Below are 19833 nucleotides of genomic sequence, written 5' to 3' on the forward strand. Positions count from 1 at the left end.
CATCCTGCATACTCCCTCTTTGAACTGTTGCCTGGTTGATGTTACAGAGCACCCAATTGGCCAGGCACAGGAACAGTTTCTTCCCATTCATGCAAAAAAAAAAAAGGCAAATCCAGGCTGTAAAACCTGATTAAAATGTGCAAGGAGGACCACCCTGCTGCAACCCAAATATCTTCTAAAGGGCCCTCTTTCAAAAAGAGCCCAGGAGGATACAATACTCCTAGTAGAGTGAGCTCTAAGGTCTAGAGGTGAAGGGAGGCTCCCCACCTCATAAGCGAGAGAGAGATAGTGTCTTTCACCCAATTAGAAATCCTCTGCTTGGAGCCAGAAAACCCTCTGCGAACAGCACCAAAGCACACAAGGCATTGGGACAACTTGTGCCACAGGCCAGAGTAGGCTACATAAATCATTAGGCCCCGAACAGGGCATAGTAGATGAAGCCTCTCACCCAAAGAAGCAGCAAAGGGAGGAAGACAAAATGCATAAAGTACAACCACTTGGGAACAGAATGACGTGGACAAGACTCTGGAGATGCAACCAGGTCTGAGTTACAGAAACACCTTCACAAGACGGGGTAAATACCATGCATGGCTCACTCACAAAAGACCCTACAGATCCTCAAAATGCTTGTGAGAGACAGACTCAAAAAGCAACCTAGATAACCCCTCCAAGATGACTGACAAGTTTTTTATTATTATTATGAAAGTCCATTGCTCACTAGCTCAAATTATTTAGGCTAGGCATCAGAATTCACAAACCACTGTCCACTGTTATTTTTAAAAGAAAAGAATACAACAAGCTCATAATCATGACTTTATAAGTTGGAAATGGGAAGGTCTCTACTCGGCAGATGCCTGTTATGATGTTATGATCGAGCCTCTGCACTCTGAGCATTACTTGTTTTTCTATAACAAACTATAAAATATTTTCTATAAAACATTAATGTCCAGGCAGTGACAAATAGCTTGTTTTATATTTAATTTAATTACATTAAGGTTATAAGTTAATATTTACAATAAATATTTTAACTGCTACTATGTAAAATGAGTACTGCTGTAAAAAAGTTTGTTTAAAGTGTTTGCAAACCAAATATTATTGCAATTTTGTTCATTAAGCAGTATTTTTAAATTTAAAAAGTGCACAATACACAACTTTTGAATGCATTATTAGTTTTGTGCATAATGCGATTAATCGCAGACAATCATGCGATTAATTGCGATAGAAAATGTAATCATTGCTCAGCTGCTACTGTATAATAATAATAATAATAATAAAATAGAAAAAAAATACATAATGAAAATAAAAACTGAATAAAATAATAATAAAAATAAAATAAATTTTAAAACAAACATTACATGTCATTAGTGGTGAATCTTGACTAAAAGAAGCTGCAAAGTGGCCTTTATACTGCAAGAAAACATTAATGGAGAATGAAAATTGTTGTACCCTCATTGCTGTATAGCTTGTTGAGAGCGACGGCGGTGGAGTCTCCATTGATGACATCCAAGAAGAAATCAGCAGGGTTGTTATGAGGTTCACAGGTGTATCCTGACACACACACACACACACACACACACACACACACACACACATCAGTATCAGGACCTGAGTGTCTGTTCATGTGTGTAAATGTGTTTTCATACCGATTTGACTGAAGTAGTCCAAGGCATCTTGAGCCGGGCCGTGATACACCAGTCTTCCTCCCACCAGCAGTGTGAGGCTGTCGAACAGCCGGTAGATGGAGTACCGCGGCTGATGGATGGACAGGATGATGGTGCGACCATTGTTCGCCATTCTGAACAAATACACAGGTTAAACACACTGGAAAGTTAAAAGAAAGTTTTCTTCACAAATAAGACAAGAACCATCAGTGACCAATTCTCCACACCGCAGACTGAGGACAACTTCACAATGACCGACGCACACTCTTTCTCCTCCTTCTCCCCACTCTCAGAGATGGATGTCTCCAAACTTCTCCTGTCCAATCATCCCACTACTTGTCCACTTGATCCGATCCCCACTCACCTCCTTGAAGTGATCTCTTCTTCAGTCATACCTTTGCTTACTCACATTATCAACTCCTCTCTTCACTCTGGAACATTTTCCTCAGCATTTAAGCAGGCTCGGGTAAGCCCACTGCTCAAGAAACCATCTCTAAATCCAGCGCTTTATGAAAACTACAGACCGGTATCCCTTCTTCCATTCATTAGGGGAAGACGTGGCCTAATGGTTAGAGAGTCAAACTCCCAATCGAAAGGTTGTGAGTTCGAGTCCTGGGCTGGCGGGAATTGTGTGTGGGGGGAGTGCATGTACAGTTCTCTCTCCACCTTCAATACCATGACGTAGGTGCCCTTGAGCAAGGCATCGAAGCCCCAACTGCTCCCCGGGCGCCGCAGCATAAATGGCTGCCCACTGCTCCGAGTGTGTGTTCACGGTGTGTGTTCACGGTGTGTGTTCACTGCTCTGTGTGTGTGCACTTCGGATGGGTTAAATGCAGAGCACAAATTCTGAGTATGGGTCACCATACTTGGCTGAATGTCACGTCACTAATGTTGTAAAGACACTTGAGCGAGCGGTGTTCAACCAGCTCTCTATGTTCCTTGTATAGAACAACCTCCTGGACTGCAACCAATCTGGCTTCAAAACTGCTTTCGGTTACTGAAGCCCTGCAACTGGCAAGAGCAGCTTCAAAATCCTCAGTACTCATCTTACTGGACCTGTCTGCTGCTTTTGACACGGTTAATCACCAGATTCTCCTGTCAACCCTCAGAAAGATGGGCATCTCTGGAACCGCACTCCTGTGGTTGAAGTCCTACCTCTCCGATAGATCCTTCAGTGTGTCTTGGAGGGGTGATGTTTCTAAGTCACAACTACTTGTTACGGGGGTTCCTCAAGGCTCAGTACTTGGACCACTGCTCTTCTTCATCTACATGACGTCATTAGGATCTGTCATTCAGAAGCATGGCTTTTCTTATCACTGCTATGCTGATGACACCCAACTCTACTTCTCATTCCAACCAGATGACCCGACGGTAGCTGACACATAGTGACATGTCTAGCTGGATGAATGACCATCACCTTCAGCTTAACCTTATGAAGACAGAACTCCTGATGATTCCAGCTCACCCATTGCTTCATCACAACTTCTCTATACAGCTGGGTTCGTCAACCATTACTCCTTCGGGGAAGAAACCTAAGAGTTGTGATGGATCATCAGTTAATCTTCACAGACCACATTGCTACAACGACCCGGTCCTGCTGATTTTCCTTATAGAACATTAGGAAGATTAGACCCTTCCTGTCAGAGCAAGCAACCCAACTTCTTGTCCAAGCTCTTGTTCTCTCCAGACTGGACTATTGTGATGTTCTCCTGGCGGGCCTTCCTGCAAGTACTGTCAAGCCTCTGCAAATGATCCAGAATGCAGCAGTGAGGGTTGTCTTCAATGAGCCAAAAAAAAGCTCACGTTACTCCTCTTCTCATCAGGTTACACTGGCTACCAGTAGCTGCTCGCATCAAATTCAAGGTACTGATGCTTGCCTACAAGGCGACCACTGGCACGGCACCAACTTACCTAAACTCACTGGTTAAATCTTATGTGCCCTCCAGAAGTTTTCGCTCTGCAAGTGAACAACGCCTTGTGGTGCCATCCCAAAGAAGTTCAAAATCACTCTCACAGACCTTTTCCTGGACTGTGCCCAGCTGGTGGAATGACCTCCCAATCTCAATTCGACTCATTTTCAAGAAACATCTAAAGACTCATCTTTGTCGCCAGCACTTAACCAACTAATACTAGCACTTTTCCTTCTTTTCTTGTCTTTTCATTTATAAAAAAAAAAAAAAACTGGCTATGCGTTCTGTACTAGACTGAGACTTGTCATGGCACTTGTTGACCTGACTGCTTCTATTGTTCTCATTTGTAAGTCGCTTTGGATAAAAGCGTCTGCTAAATGATTAAATGTTAATGTCTTTCTTGTGGTTTAGGTTTGGAATATGACCGTTTTTGTACAAACGCACTTCTTAAGCAGCATGAGGACGGAGTTAGCTGTACTGGCATCCAAGCCAGTAGTCGGTTCGTCCAGGAAAAGCACCGGCGGATCAATGATCAGCTCCATGCCGATGTTTGTCCTCTTCCTCTCTCCACCTGAAACACCACGAATCAGCTGCGTGCCCACCTGTAAAACCAGCCAATCAGAGCAGTCGTCAATTCAAGTCCTCTAAACCCAATAATGAACTACAATACTGGCTTTGTCAAATTAATCATGATTCCCATCAGATCAAATTCACTTTGTTCATAAGTCATCGTTTTCTGAATATACACACACAAAACAATGACTAATGAATAGAACAGTTATATATACACACACAATTATATTTTATTTTAGTATCACTGATATACTCGTTTTGTTGACATTTTTATATTTTGACCATTTATTTTTCTATTTTCAGTTTTTATTTTTATTGAATTGTTTATTTGTAATTTTATAGCATGTTTCTGTTTTTAATTATTATTTTTTTAAATGTCTATATAGTTTTTATTAATTTTCATTTATTGCTTAGACTATTTCTTTTATTACATTGTTTTATATATTTACATGAGTATAATTTTTCTTTTTGTATCATTGATATACTGTTATAGTTTTTGTTAATATTTTATTTATTTTTATATTTTTATTGATATTCTTTATTTTATTTTAAGTTTTTGTTATAATTTTTATTATTGTTATTATTTTAATACTTCTACATAAAAATATTGCCTTGGCAAAAAAAGTTGAAATAAAATAAGTTTAAGTTCATATTTTATTTTATTTATTGTTTATTAATTAATTATTAATATTTTTTTAATCTACAGTAGCTGTGTTTTGGGGGAGAAAACATTTCAAAAGCAAACAAAATAACAGATGTTGTTTACTGATTCAGAAGAATGCTAAATTACATAACATAAAATAATTATTAATCGTGTCATTAAGCATCAACAGAAGCCTGTGTAGATTGCACATGTAGTCTGTGGGATGAATGTGTGTTTGGTTTGTTACCCGTGAATCGGCCACTTTACTCAATCCCAGCTCCTGAATGAGTCTCTCAACCTTCTCATCTTTTTCTTTCTGACGAATCGACTTCGGGAGCCTTAAAGCTGCTGAGAAACGCAGATTCTCACGAACCGTCAGTGTTCCCATGACCACGTCATCCTGCAAAAAAACAAGACTTTCAAGATGATTCATGTGTTTAAACCATGACAGAGCACTTTCTGAACACGCACATTTCATAAACGTCCTTAAGGAAGGAAGCAGAGTGTCTCATGACACAGCTGGTGTGATTTGAGATTAGATTAAACAAATCACTGGAGGAATTCAGACTCATGAAGGCATTATTAAACTCTATTTATGCAAAGAAAACAAACTAAACAGCTGAATGGTTTCAGTCCAGCTTTTCTAATCTTAATCAGTGATCCCACAATTCCCTTAGTCATGATAAGTATTCTACAGAATAACAAGTTCAGCTTCCTGTTTTATCTGCTGAAGTCAGTTTTTAGAGTCAAACACAAGACTTTCAGGATGTTTAATGTGTTTAAACCATGACTGAGCACTTTCTGAACACTTTCTGATGTGTAAGTTCAGCGTTTGTGCTCCAGACGTGAGGAGAAAATGCTGCTACTGACTGTTGACTGAAGTGATCAGAAGAAAGGAAATGTAGTAACTGAGTGTGTGTGTGTGTGTGTGTGTGTGTGTGTGTTATACCTGCACTACATATCCAGACAGACATTTGAAGTTTGGAGGCTGTGGAGCTCCGTCTATAAGAACCTCTCCAGAAAGACCAGCAGGATCCTTACGAGCGGCCAGAACGTCCAGAAACCTGCAGTAAAACACAAACATTATACAAAACACATTAAATAAATACATATTTGTACTTTATTTTAATTATATTTTATATTTTACATGTGTTAAAATAAAATGTCTACGTAAATTTATTTTCACTATTTATTTTTTATTAAATATGTTTTCATATTCTAAATAAATAAAATAAATATATCAATAAATAACAATTATTGTATATAAAAACTATTTATTTTAAAAGACTAAAATAGATTATCTATATGTTCAGTTGACTATATATATATTCATTTTAGCTCTGTATGCACCTTAACAGAATTAAAATGAAATAATCAAGATGAAATTAAAGTGCAGACTTTAAGCTTTAATATAATATAAAATAAAATGCTTAGGAATTACAACCATTTTTATACACAATCCCCCCATTTTCAGGGGCTCAGATGTAATTGGACAAATAAATATAATCATAAATCAAATTTTTGATATTTTGTTTAGGATTACAACATCTAGTAAAAGTTAAGAACGCTCTCCAGGAGGTAGACATGTCACTGTCAAAGTCCACAGTCAAGAGAAGCAATTACAGAGGCTTCTCCACAAGCTTCAAACAAGGCTAGATTAGACTTTGAGAAAAAAAAAATCTTAAAAAGCAAGAGCACTTCTGGAAAAGCATTCTTTGGATGGCTGAAATAAAGATCAACCTGTACCAGAATGATGAGAAGAAACAAATCTAGAGAAGACTTGGAACAGCTGATGATCCAAAGCACACAACATCATCTGTGAAACATGGAGCAGTGTGATGCATGAGCATGCATGGCTTCCAGTGGCACTGGGTTACTGGTGTTTACTGATGACATGACAGAAGACAGAAGCAGCCGGAAGAACTCTGAAGTGTATAGAGATATACTCTCTGCCCAGATTCAGTCAAATGCAGCAAAGTTGATTGGATGTTGCTTCATAGTACAAATGGACAATGACCCAAAACATACAGCAAAAGCAATCCAGGAGTTTTTGAAGTGGTATCTTCTCACTCATATTCTGCAATGGCCAAGTCAATCTCCTGATCTCAACCCGATTGAGATGCATTTCACTCAGTGAAGACAAAAATAAAGACAGAAAGAGCCACAAACAAACAACAACTGAAGTCAACTGCAGTACAGACCTGGCAAAGCATCACAAAGAAGAAACCCAGTCTCTGCTGATGACTTAAGGCAGTCATTGCCTGCAAAGGATTCTCAAAAAAATATTAAAAATATTTTTTTTATTTAGGATTACATTTATTTGACCAACTATATTTGAGCCCCTGAAAATGAAGGGACTGTATGTAAAAATGGTTGTAATGTCTAAGCATTTAATCTTATTTTTAATTCTGTTCTGGTGGCATACAGAGCCAAAATTATGAAAATTGTGTGAGTGTTCAAATATATTATGAACCTAAATGTATATATACACTGTTGCTGGAAAAGCTGCTATGTTTTGAAAACAGCTGATCTACTTTTAGTTATTCCTTAACACTACCACAACATACAGACAGACAGACAGACAGACAGATGAACAGACACACCAAGATACGGAAAGACAGACAGACAGACAGACAGATGGAAGGACAGATGGACAGACAGACAGACAGACAGAAAAACAGACGGACAGACAAACAGAAGGACAGACAGACAGACGGATGGACGGACGGACGGACAGAAAGACAGACAGAAAGATGGACGGACAGATGGACAGAAGGATGGACAGACAGACGGATGGACGGACGGACGGACAGAAAGACAGACAGAAAGATGGACGGACAGATGGACAGTCAGACAGACGGATGGACAGACGGAGAGACAGACAGACAGATAGACGGACAAACAGACAGAAAGACACACAGATGTAAGGACAGATGGACAGACAGACAGACGAACAGACAGATGGATGAAAGGAGAGATGGAAAGACAGACAGACAAACAGAAAGAAAGACGGAAAGACAGATGGACGGACATATGGAAGGACAGATGGACAGACAGACACACAGACGGAGAGAAAGACAGGCACACAGACAGACAGACAAACACAAAGATGGACAGACAGACACACAGACGGACGGACAGACGGACAGAAGGACAGATGTAAGGGCAGACGGACAGAAAGACGGAGAGACAGACAGACAGATGGAAGGACAGATGGACAGTCAGGCAGACGGATGGACAGACGGACAGACAGACAGACAGACAGAAAGATGGAAGGAAAGATAGACAGACAGGCAGACAGACGGATGGATGGACAGACGGAAGGATGGAAGGACAGACAGACAGACGGACGGATGGAAGGACAGACGGACAGACAGATGAACAGCTAGACGGAAGGACAGATAGACAGTCAGACAAACAGACAGACAGACAAACATATGGAAAGACAGACAAATGGAAGGACAGATGGACAGACAGACAGACGGACGGACGGACGGACAGAAGGATAGATGGAAGGACAGATGGACGGACAGTCTGACGGATGGAAGGACAGATGGCCAGTCAGACAGAGAGACAGATGGATGGAAGGACAGACAGACAGACAAACAGACGGACAGACAGATGGATGAAAGGAGAGATGGAAGGACAGACAGACTGACAGACAGACGGATGGATGGACAGACAGACAGACAGAAGGACAGATGGACAGACGGACGTACAGATGGAAGGACAGAAGGACAGATGGACAGTCAGACAGACAGACAGACAGATGGAAGGACAGATGGATGGACAGAAGGACGGACAAACAAAAGGACGGATGGAAGGACAGATAGACAGACATGCAGATAGAAAGTTAAACAGACAGTCAGACAGATAGATAGATGTACAGACAGACGGACAGACAGTCAGATGGATGGACAGACAGACAGATGGAAGGACAGATGGATGGACAGAAGGATGGACAAACAAAAGGACGGATGGAAGGACAGATAGACAGACATGCAGATAGAAAGTTAGACAGACAGACAGATAGATAGATAGATGTACAGACAGACGGACAGACAGTCAGATGACTGGACAGACAGAGGCAGATAGATAGATGGGCAGGCAGACGGACACATGAAAGAACAGACAGAGACAGATGGATGGGTTGAAAGACATAGCTCTTACGATGATTTCCCGCTCCCAGTGGCTCCTAAAATGGCGTTCAGTCCCGGTCTCATGATACCACTAAACAAAATAACAAAATTACTTCAGAATTATTATAACCACATTTTCTTCATTTTCATATAATTACTTAAACAGCATAAAATCAAACACACAAGATGCTGAATGGATGAGCTACATTTGAAGCTGTTGTGAAATTCTGTTTCTTTGGAAGACAATTATATTAAAAGACTTTTGTTTGCTTGACTTCAATTAAAAACAACAACAAATGCCATCTGGCCATATTAAGTGCTTACATGTCACATTTATCCACTACACTAATGTAACTTGGTATGGTATTCATATTCATGAGCTCAGCTAATTTGTTGGATAAGGAAACACCTTGAAGCAGCTGATCATTGGAGCTTGTGTGTCTACAGATAAAATAACTTCTGAAGTTCAGATGAGAAAATAAACATTTCAAGTCACGCACACTTACACAAGTAGCTGAGCGCACATGGACAATCATGGGTTAATGATTAAACTCACCCGACAACCTCCGATGAAGAGCACACAAACTCTCTCACACACAAACGCTGTATAAGGGTCACAAACTATGCTTTATCTAAAATTATTTTAAACAACATTAATTTATATATATATATATATATATATAATTGTTTATTATATTATGTAATTTTATAGTACATTAAAATAAATATTTATATGTATTAATATTTAAATAGTATATTATTTAATCACAGTCATGGCATTTCAAAGTATTTTGATAATATTTACTTTTTAATATGGGCAAAATTATGCGAAAACAGGTCATTCTCATTCAAAATATTAATAAAAACCTCATACAATTATACAAAATTATTATTATTATTATTATACTAAAGTATTTACTGCATGGAATTTGTGTTTTTAAAAAGTTTAAACAAGAAATAAAGATATTAAAAGTAAAAAAATAATAATCAAAAATTAATTTAAATAAAATATTAACATTTTTATTGTTAAAAATAAAAGTATTGAATTCTGTAAGGATACTGCCAATACTGTCTGACTGGATCATATTCATAAATATTATGGTAATGAGAACAGAGTTTTTTGCATTATGGTATAAAAAATTTAAAAGATGGGTTTAATCAAGAAAAAAAAAACTTTAAACATATAAAATGTCTTAATAAGTTTGGGCTTGGAGTAAAATATGACTCAAGTGTTATTTTCGAGTTAAAACTCGTAATTTTGAATAGGAAATTCGACTGATAGATGTAAAATTGCCAGATTATTTTCCAGTTTAGTGATCCAAAACCTGTAACCTGTTCTGTCTGACAGGAAAACCAGACTCTTATCTAATAGCAGGGCAAAAGTCAAGGTTTGATGGCGCTCATCAACACTCACTGCGTTTATCCCCTCAAATGTCTGAATGTTTTTTCCATCTCGTACTGTGTGAAAGTTTATATTGTTCAGCAGGGACTTTCATGTCAAACAATGACCTGAACGCAGCGGGTATGCATACGTAATGTACTCATGTTATGAAAGCACAAACATGCACATGTGTTTGTGTGCTCATCACACAGTGTGGGTGTGTGTGTGTGCTTGTATAACAATGCATTAGCATGCATGTAAGGCCTACTGAAGCACGTACAAACATATGTTTTTCAGTGCATATTTAGTTTTTTTGGAGGCAGGGCCGGGAATCCATTGAAACATTGCCATGCTTCCTTCCTTCAATTCACATAAATCCTCCCTGGTGGTTTCACAATCAGATAACCACACAACGCCTTTGAAGACACATTACCCCGCATCACGTCCACACTTATGCTCCCTGACCTACAAGCTCACAAACATCACCTCTATTTCTTTCTTTATAGCAAATAATGAACATGAGCTTCATGCAGAGGCTGAATATGTGACTGTTCCTCTCGACTCCATGTTTTAAGCGGGTAGAGTAGATGAAAGTCGAGGCAGAAAACAAGTCTGAACATGAGATCTGATGCAGTCCTGCTGGTCACCAGATGAACACAAAAATAAACTACATTTTTTAAAGGAACATGTTCAATCATCCATCAGATGAATTTGCAAATGTCACTATAAGTAATTAAAAGCATTAGTATTGCTATAAAAACTTAATAAATAAATAAATAAAATCATAAAAAATTAAATACAAAAATTAATTTTAGTATTACCGAGATAGTTTAGATATTATAGTTTTCATAACAAAATATTATTTCTATTATTTCTATTATTATTAATATTTTTATATTATTTCAAGATATATGAAATATGATTAATATTAACTTTTTACATTTTCTTTTTTTCTGTTCATTTAATTAAAGTTTTAGGAATTTTATTAGTTATTATAATTAAAATTGTAAATACAATTTATATTTAAATATCTTTATACAGTTTTTTTCATATGCAGAAAATATTTAACACTATAATACATAATAAAACTTCATATTTAGCTTTTACAAATATTTTTAATTAGTTTTTATATTTTCTGTTTTGTATTTTTGTTTTCTGTTAATTTCCATTGTAGTTAAAGTTGTAGTTATTTTGTTGTGTGCTATTGTCATTTTTTATTCATTTTTCCATTTATAGTTTTTGTTCATTTTTATTTCAGTTTTAGATTTATGTATTTTAGTACCTCAATTTAAACCAGATAAAAAGAAAGACTAGCTGAAATTAAATACATTGAATAAATGGTTATGAAAACATTTGATAAAACATACTGTCTAATTACCATATTTATATATTTTAACGACCCTGCAAGGTATTTAAAAAAATACCCATGTATTGCCATAATCCATGAACCATGTTATTTAAGTGCTCTCAAAAATGCAACGGTACAATACATACCCTTGATGCACACCATTGTATTTCTTTTAATGCCTGACTTTTTAAAAACCATGAAACATGAATATTGTGATCTGACAGCATCAGATCTGACAGCACTAGACTCACTTGAGCTCGATGAGGATGTTCTTCTTCGTGACCTTCCTCTTGCACAGGAAGCCGCTCTTCATCTTCACGCTGTAGCTGATGTTGTGGAAGCTCACGGTCGCTCCTCGTCTGGGCGATGAGAAGGACATTCTGGTGGACACCGGTGTCCTGGACACATTGTTGTCCACATTGCTGACTCTGGTCAGCTGAACAGCTGTGTCTGCCATCACAACCCTGAGGAACAGACACCATCAGCGGTCAGACGACATGAACTCAGTAAACCATTACATCAGGACACACACAATCAGGTTCATCTGGAGGTTTTGACTTAATAAACCAAGTTTCAGTCTGACTGCAGAATCCCAATACACCTGATCAACTCTAGTTTCTCTTATTACATTTAGTCATTTAGCAGATGCTTTTTTTTTAAGGGACTTACAAATAAAGACAATGGAAGCAATCAAAATCAAGAGCAATGATATACAAGTACTATAACAAGTCTCAGATAGCTTAACGCAGCACACTGTTATATAATAATAAATAATAATAAAACAAAAACATAGAACAGAAAAAGTATAGAGCAAGCTAGTGTTATAGGTTGTTTTTTGTTTTGTTTTGTTTTTTTGCTTTTTGTTAATTATATAATAAATAAAAAGAAAACAAATATATATAATACAAAGAAAGAATAGAAAAGCTAGTGTTAGAACATGATGATTAATTATCATTATTATAATGAACTCTCAAATATGAACCGCTTAGATCATTTCAAGTAGCCTAATTATGTAAAACTTAGTTGAAGTGTGCAGTATCACTCCAAAACCCCACAGCATTCAGTAGTTCGCAGCGAAATCGGAACAAATATGACATTTGTCAAAGCAAACGATGTTGCTTTGGGTAGAAAATCGGGTAATTATCGATTAATCTAGGATTTTTGCATGCGTGATTCACAGAAACCGTAATGACACTCACCTGGAGCAGAGCCGATCCGCTGCGAGCGCGTGTCCGCGTGCGTCTGCGGGTATTATGTGAGTAGATCGCGCGCGCACGAGAGAGAGACAGAGAGTGTGTGTGGGAGAGTGTGTGTGTGTGTGTATTTATGTGAATGAGGTTTCATAAAAAACACGAGGCGCTTCACACGTGTTACGAGTGACTTTATAAAGCTTATGCAAAACAGCGTTCATACATAAAAACATAAAAATATATGATGGAATTACCATCAATGTACCACTAGCTTTTGTGTCCCTTATATGACATTTATAAAAATTTGAGGAATACTAAAATATTTAAAAATATCTAGAGTTTCATGAAAGAAACTGAATGTTTATTGTCAATTATAAACATAATAGTCATTAGTTAACCACAAATAACCCGCTGAATAAACAACAGACACCATTAAAACATTTATATTGGTTTAACCGGAAACTGTAAAGGACCCTGTGGGTTTCTAAATGGTCATCTTCTATTGGTCGCTTGTTAAAACCAATCCTAATGGAAAATGTCCCAAAACACATTACAGAAACCCATTTTTAATGATTTTATTGGTTAAAAGTTAACGGTTTGTAATGGTATTTGTAGTGGAAACCATAAAAATCGAAACAAAACAAAATCAGTAGGGTAACCATGGTATTTGTATTAAAACTGTGGCTATATTACTTAATCAATACACCAAAAAACATGGGTAGTGCACTTTTAAAACAGTTAAACAATGGTTAATGTTCGTAAGGGTAAGTCAAAATTTGGATCTATAAGGTCAATGTTAAGTGTTAGCTTTAAATCTATAAATGGCACCTCCGTTTAAACCAACTTCCAGGATAATTTAAAATTAAATGAAAAAGTGAAGTGAAAACGCTGAAGTGGTAATGAAGAGGTTTAGTTGAAGTAGCGAAAATAATAGTGAAATTGTGACTGGCTACAACATACATGTCTTTTAAGTTTGGACTGGAGTCTTGATGTTGAGGAAAAAGTGCACATTCTTCTGTAAGACAGTATACTTCTGCTTTAAATAGCCTATGCATGCACATCTATATTAACTACATAAAGATCAGCATTAATAAATCATATCTGCTAGGTCAGCCATCAGACAAGGACTTTATGGGAAAAGGAGAACATTTATTACTCATTAACATCATTGGATTTATTACCATTGATTTTAAAACATTAAAATAATTCCAGTGATGTTGATCAGAGAACTGACACGAACTAAAGAATTAACCATGCCACTTTTTAAACAGAACATATGAACAATTTATGAAACAAAAAGTGTTAAATTATGAAACAGCCCATATTATGGCTCTTCCTACAGTTTTATTGTCCCTCTTGACAAGTTACATAAGTTTCTGTTTGACAAATGCACGGCACCTGGACTCTGCCCTAATATATAAACCTTATCTAACACAGAGATCAATACTGAGGACAAAAATAAACCAGTTTAAAAACAAAAGTTTTAAATGGAAAATGTCTCACTTTTGTTCTAAATGCAAATACAAAATAATGGCTGTCAAAATAAAGAGAGACATTATGGTACAGTGTCTCTCCTGTGCACTTTTGGAATTCATTTAACTAGCTGGTTATTCTGGTATTATTTTTCTAATTTAAAAAGCAACAGCATCTTGGCAAGCAACCATTGGTCTCTCTGGGTTTAGGTTTCACATTAGAGCAAGCTTCAGTTCTGTCTCTTTATCTGTGGCCGCACACACACACACACACACACATATAAAAGAGTCCCGCCCACAAACACGCACGAGGAAAAGAAAGAAACGAAACTAAACTGTTTGTAGAGTCCCTTTAACAGCGAGCTCCTTGTTCTCCATGCAAATGGCAGAGGAACAGGACTCACGCGTGTGCTCCGTCTGCCTCCAGGACCTGCAGGAAACCAGCTGCCCTCGATGTAAACAGAATTCCTCACATGAGACAGATCCAGAAGAATCTGAGGCTCCAGCTGCACATCTGGACGAAACCAGGGCTCCATCTGCAGATCTGAAAAAGTCCAAGTCTCCAGCTGCAGATCCAGAAGAATACGATGCTCCAGCTGCAGATCTGGATGACTCCAGTGCTTCTGTATCAGATCCAGACAAATCTGTAGCTTGTGTTGCTGAGGCACTGGAGAGGACAGGACTTCAGACGGAGCAGGCGGATGACGTGGAGTGTGACTCTTGCAGTGATAGGAAAGAGAAAGCCATCAAAACGTGTCTGGTGTGTTTGGCGTCCTACTGTGAAACTCATCTCAGGTTGCACAATGAACTGAATGTGGGGAAAGCACACTTACTGGTGGACGTCACTGGAGAACTCCAAAAAAAGAGGTGTCCCCAACATCACAAGCTCCTGGAGGTTTACTGCCGCACTGACCGCCAGTGTATCTGCTGCCTCTGCATGCTGGACACCAACCACAAACATCATGACATGGTCTCGGCTGCTACAGAACGAGCGGAGAAACAGGTAAGAGAGAAGCAGGGTCGGTTTAAGTCCAAAGTATTAGTAGTTAGAAGTTTTCAATGTGCAATGCATAAACAAGCCATTTTTAACTGGTTGGGTGGATATGTTTGAATATTGCCAGTGGCAGTTTGGTTAACAAATGGTATTTAGATGAAGGATTGTTGGTATGGACTTGGTTCCACAACCACAGAGTAGATGTTACTCAAATAAGACTTTGTAAACTCTTCCGAACAAAACCTTAAAGGACCCAAAACCCAAAAATGATGTTGTTAATTACTCACCCTCATGTCGTTCCAAAACCGTAAGACCTTCATTCTTCTTCAGAATTTCGAGAGTTCCCTGACCCTCCGATAAACAGCATGTAATTGCCACGGCCAATGATCCAGAAACATAGCAAGGATCTTGATGTGCTCCTTGTGCCTGATGTTGCTCAATAAATTCTTTGTAAACCCTTCCTAACAAAAGATATAAAGAATAAATGGCTATGACAATAAGAGAGACATACCTAAGTTGCCAGAAATGTCACAACAGGTTATGACACACCTAAAATGCCTCAAGCATCTTTGCGAAACCGCAGTAGTTCTCAGTCACAGCTGTAATTTTAAATGTAAAAGACTAAGAATGTCTTGTATGATGATGTTCAATGATTCCCAGAGGCAGCTGGAAAAGTCCAAGCAGATGGTTATGGATCGAGAGACAGAGCTGAAGGAAATCCAAAAGGCATCAGGAAGACTCAGGGTAAGACAAATTCAAAAGTAAAATAATGTTAGAAACACTTTCTCCTTTCTCCAAGTAATAGGCATAAGCTATAATTAAGCCATTGGTTGACTTCCCAAAGTGACTTGAACTATGAACAAGAAGATGAAGAAGAAGACAGAAAATGGTAAAGGTGTTGTTTGTAAACTATCATTCAATTTGGTGCCATTAACTGTGCAGAAAAGTTACACACTTCACCCAAACCAAGAACAAAAAAGCATTGGGAAACTTCCCATATTTCCACTAACAGAACCTGAGTCTAGCCACAGAGGAAGAAGGTGACAGGATCTTCACCGAACTGCTCCGTTTTATACGGAGAAGCCACACAGAGATGATTAGGCTGGTCCAAAGTCAGATGACCATAGAGTTGAACCGGATTCAGGGACATTTGGAAGGTCTGGAAAAGGAGATCTCAAAGTTGAAGAGAAAGCAGTCCGAGGTGGAGCAGCTTTCACATACTGATGATCACATCTATTTCCTCCAGGTAAAAGCACCACCAGAACTGGAACACACCAAGACACTGTTTGAATAAATGCATTATTACAATCTTGAAACAAATTGTTTTATTTTAAATGTAATGTACTGTAAAAGCCTTCTTTCCTCTCCTGACTATCTTCAAAACTTGTAGGAGGTCCAATCCCGCTGGCCGACTTCTAATGACTTCCAAAGCCTGACGACTAACCCCCAGTTTTCATTTGGAGAAGTGATCAAGTCCCTCACCTCATTAACAGCACATATAAAGGACATTTGGAGACTGGAAACAACCAGGATATTCTCAGCAGGTAAAAAGTGATGGATGGTGAACAAACTTGGGCCACGTAAGTGATTGCCTTCAAACCAGTTTTAGTCTAAAGTATAAGACCTGTTTGACTCACTAATGTCCTACAAGAACTAGACCTTTGTGGTTAGAATTTCAATACATCTAAAAGCAACAAGGAGAGGCGGTTTCAGTTACTTTTTCACTTGATATATACAAACCTGTTAATCACAGATTCCCAGACTTTGTCACTGACATAGGAACTAGTGGATTTTAGCATCTTTAGGCCAACTTAATGTACTGCTGGTAAGCGGGCTGAGGTTGAAAGTAGTATGTAATTATAGTTCAGTATTGAATCTTTACCTACCTGTAAAGCAGGGATCCTCAAATCTGGTCCCAAAGGTCCACTGCCTGAAGAGTTTAGCTCAAACACTGATAAACTCTTGACTTGCTCAGAGCTAAAATCTGTAGCACATTGGTCCATCCAGGGAAAGATTTGAGGAATGCTACTCTTGAGAATCCCCTGAAGACCCTTGATATTAGATGGGAGGAAAACTTAAATTTCAATTCTTGTGCAATAAAAACTTGCACTCCCTCACAAAAATCCATGCATATTTTCTCAAGGAAATGCAAATGTTTTGTGAGTGACCTCAAAGTCATTCCCTTTCCCTTTCCCCATCTAATCCATCTCCATTTCACTTTAGGAAAGTAATGGGCAAATCTGGCCATTATCCTAAAGAGTTTAGCTCCAACCTTAATCAAGGTCTTTATGATTTCTTAAAAATTTACAGGCAGGTGTATTTGATTCTGGTTGGGGCTAAATTTGGTGAGCCAGAGGGTCGTGCCTAAGGGGTTCTGTAGTGCTCTTGTGTAAAAATCTTCAGATTCCCAAATAACCAATCTTGTCTGTCACATCTCATGTCTCTTTAGTGACTTCAGAAAAGAGTCTACTGCCACAAGAACCCAGGACAAGGGAGGACTTTATACAATGTAAGTCATTCTACCTTTTTGTTCAAATTTAAGGCTGGAATACTCTACTTACCGACTTTGTAATTATCACAGAGGAAAAACTGTCCATCGTACACTAAACGACTTAAATACCAGACTTTAAAGTTGTTCAGATCACAACAAATTCACACAGAAACATGCAGCTTGTTGACTCAAAAACTCAAAATATCAAACATGTATGATATGATAACTTACCCAAGTATGTCGGCATAGACTGGTCTTGGGGTAAAGCTGGGCTTTACTTGGGTTTTGTATTTTCACCTTGTTTCTCATTTCCCATCAGTTCTGGTTCCCTTGAGTCTGGACCCAAACACGGCCCACAGGAACCTTCGGTTAACAGAACAGAACAAGGCTGTGTCTTGCAGTATTGAGCCCCAGTCATACCCAGAACATCCGGATCGCTTTGAGTGGTGGGCCCAGGTGCTGAGCAAGGAAGGTCTGATGGGTCGCTGCTACTGGGAGATGGTCTGGAGCGGACAGTACGGCGTCGACCTCGCAGTGTCCTACAGAGACATCAACAGAACCGGGCAAGGAGATGACAGTGGGTTTGGGTTCAACAGACACTCCTGGAGTCTGGACTGTTCCATATTCAGATACGCACTAGTGCACAACAACGAGGAGACGGAGATCAGTGTACCCCTGTCCCCCCGGATCGGGGTGTATCTGGACCACCGGGCAGGACAGCTGTCCTTCTACAGTGTCTCAGATACCATGATCCTCCTTCACAAAGTCCAGACCAGGTTCACTCAACCTCTTTATCCAGGATTTGGGCTCTTTCAGGGCTCAACTGCCAAATTCTGTGAGCTGCAAGAAGCCGGATCACCGCAAGCAGTTGACAGACCCGAGAACAACATAACTTGGATAAAACAAAGACGCATAAGAACAGCCGTAAAGAGAAACAAATGTCTCCGATTTGGAAAGGGAGGTGTCAACAGCCCTAAATGAAAACTTCCAAGTCCAGAATAAAAACATTGTCCTGAATAAAAAATAAAAAAATAAAAAAATGGGGAAATGGCACTGCTCTATATACAAACTCTATACAAAGCTCTGATTTAGGTTAAAACCACATAATAAATTAATACATCTGATAATCTCTTGGTAGCTTGATGCTTTAGGGAATCTGTTTAGAAGGTAGTGCTCACTGCACTTGTGTTCTCCATTTACATTTGTTTCACATTTTATCCATGAGATTTAAGGAAAAGGTGCTTTCGCGTCACATATGAGACTGCTTTGGATGTTCATATTTGTGATGTCTTTTAATGGTAAAATAAAAGGTAGGAACTGACTTTTTATATGTGCTTCAATAATTACAAAGCTTTCACTAATGGGCAATTCCACCATGAATTAAAGTTCTGTTATTTTCCCCATGTTGTTCCAAATCTAGTTTTCCCCCTACAGAACACACAAGAAGATATTTTGATGAACAGCAGAGGTTTGAGGTCATCAAGACCAAACACTATTGATTCCTGTCTCATACATACTAAACACAAACCACCAAGTTTGAATATGTAGAAGAATACAGGTACTCAAATTTATGCATTTGAATTGCTACTCAAAAATTTAATTTCTACACATTTTTAACAAACTAATAATCCTTTTTGTCAGTCATACATAAAATAAATAGGACAGATTTCTGTAATAGAACAAATAATATTTGTATCATTTTTCGCCATCTGTTGGACATTTACTTACAATAAAAAGTTTTGAATCTTTACATATATATGTATAAATACAGTACAAAAATTTTTTTGTGAGGTATTATTATAATTCAAATAGATTTTTACTATGTGAATGCATTGTAAAATGTAATTTATTTCTGTGACTAAAGTTGGATTTTCAACATCATTACTCGAGTCTTCATTGTCAAGTTTTTTTCATACTGTTTCAACTGGTTGTTTAAGCATAATTACCCTCTGTTGACTGTTTTATTTTGCAAACACATTAAAATCATAAAAACTTTAACACATTTTAGATATTTTAACACTTGTATCATAT

At 38.1% G+C, this 19833-nt stretch overlaps 2 protein-coding genes across 12 annotated transcripts in view; one reads left to right on the plus strand and one right to left on the minus strand.

Annotated features, from left to right (window-relative positions):
• LOC128011955 (broad substrate specificity ATP-binding cassette transporter ABCG2) overlaps positions 1-19833 on the minus strand; it is an 88405-nt gene that overhangs the window by 8060 nt on the left and 60512 nt on the right. Inside the window, exons 1-8 of one of the 5 annotated variants that reach the window (XM_052594766.1) lie at positions 12855-12980; positions 11907-12119; positions 8958-9017; positions 5737-5851; positions 5035-5187; positions 4016-4173; positions 1644-1795; positions 1447-1548 (exon numbers count right to left, since the gene is read on the minus strand). The exons of 3 other annotated variants lie outside the window; for them this stretch is intronic. In XM_052594766.1, coding sequence (XP_052450726.1) covers positions 1447-1548; positions 1644-1795; positions 4016-4173; positions 5035-5187; positions 5737-5851; positions 8958-9017; positions 11907-12112 — 946 coding nt within the window. In that variant the 5' untranslated portion in view covers positions 12113-12119; positions 12855-12980. Of the gene's footprint in view, positions 1-1446; positions 1549-1643; positions 1796-4015; positions 4174-5034; positions 5188-5736; positions 5852-8957; positions 9018-11906; positions 12120-12854; positions 12981-19833 lie in introns of those variants that run through there. One more of the 5 variants, XM_052594767.1, reaches the window with a different exon arrangement.
• The window catches only part of ftr92 (finTRIM family, member 92), a 72817-nt gene continuing 67595 nt past the window's right edge, over positions 14612-19833 (plus strand). For 3 of the 7 annotated variants that reach the window (XR_008182679.1, XM_052594788.1, XM_052594791.1), the window contains exons 1-3: positions 14612-15320; positions 15972-16055; positions 16324-16557. Coding sequence is in view for 5 of the 7 variants with exons in the window: in XM_052594788.1 (XP_052450748.1) it covers positions 14694-15320; positions 15972-16055; positions 16324-16557 (945 nt within the window). In the remaining 2 variants the exon portion in view is untranslated. Of the gene's footprint in view, positions 15321-15971; positions 16056-16155; positions 16201-16323; positions 16558-16701; positions 16856-17760; positions 17821-18121; positions 19124-19833 lie in introns of those variants that run through there. The other 4 variants (XR_008182678.1, XM_052594787.1, XM_052594786.1 and 1 more) reach the window with 3 other exon arrangements.

The sequence above is a fragment of the Carassius gibelio genome, chromosome B23 (genome assembly GCF_023724105.1).
Source record: "Carassius gibelio isolate Cgi1373 ecotype wild population from Czech Republic chromosome B23, carGib1.2-hapl.c, whole genome shotgun sequence".
Lineage (NCBI taxonomy): Eukaryota > Metazoa > Chordata > Actinopteri > Cypriniformes > Cyprinidae > Carassius > Carassius gibelio.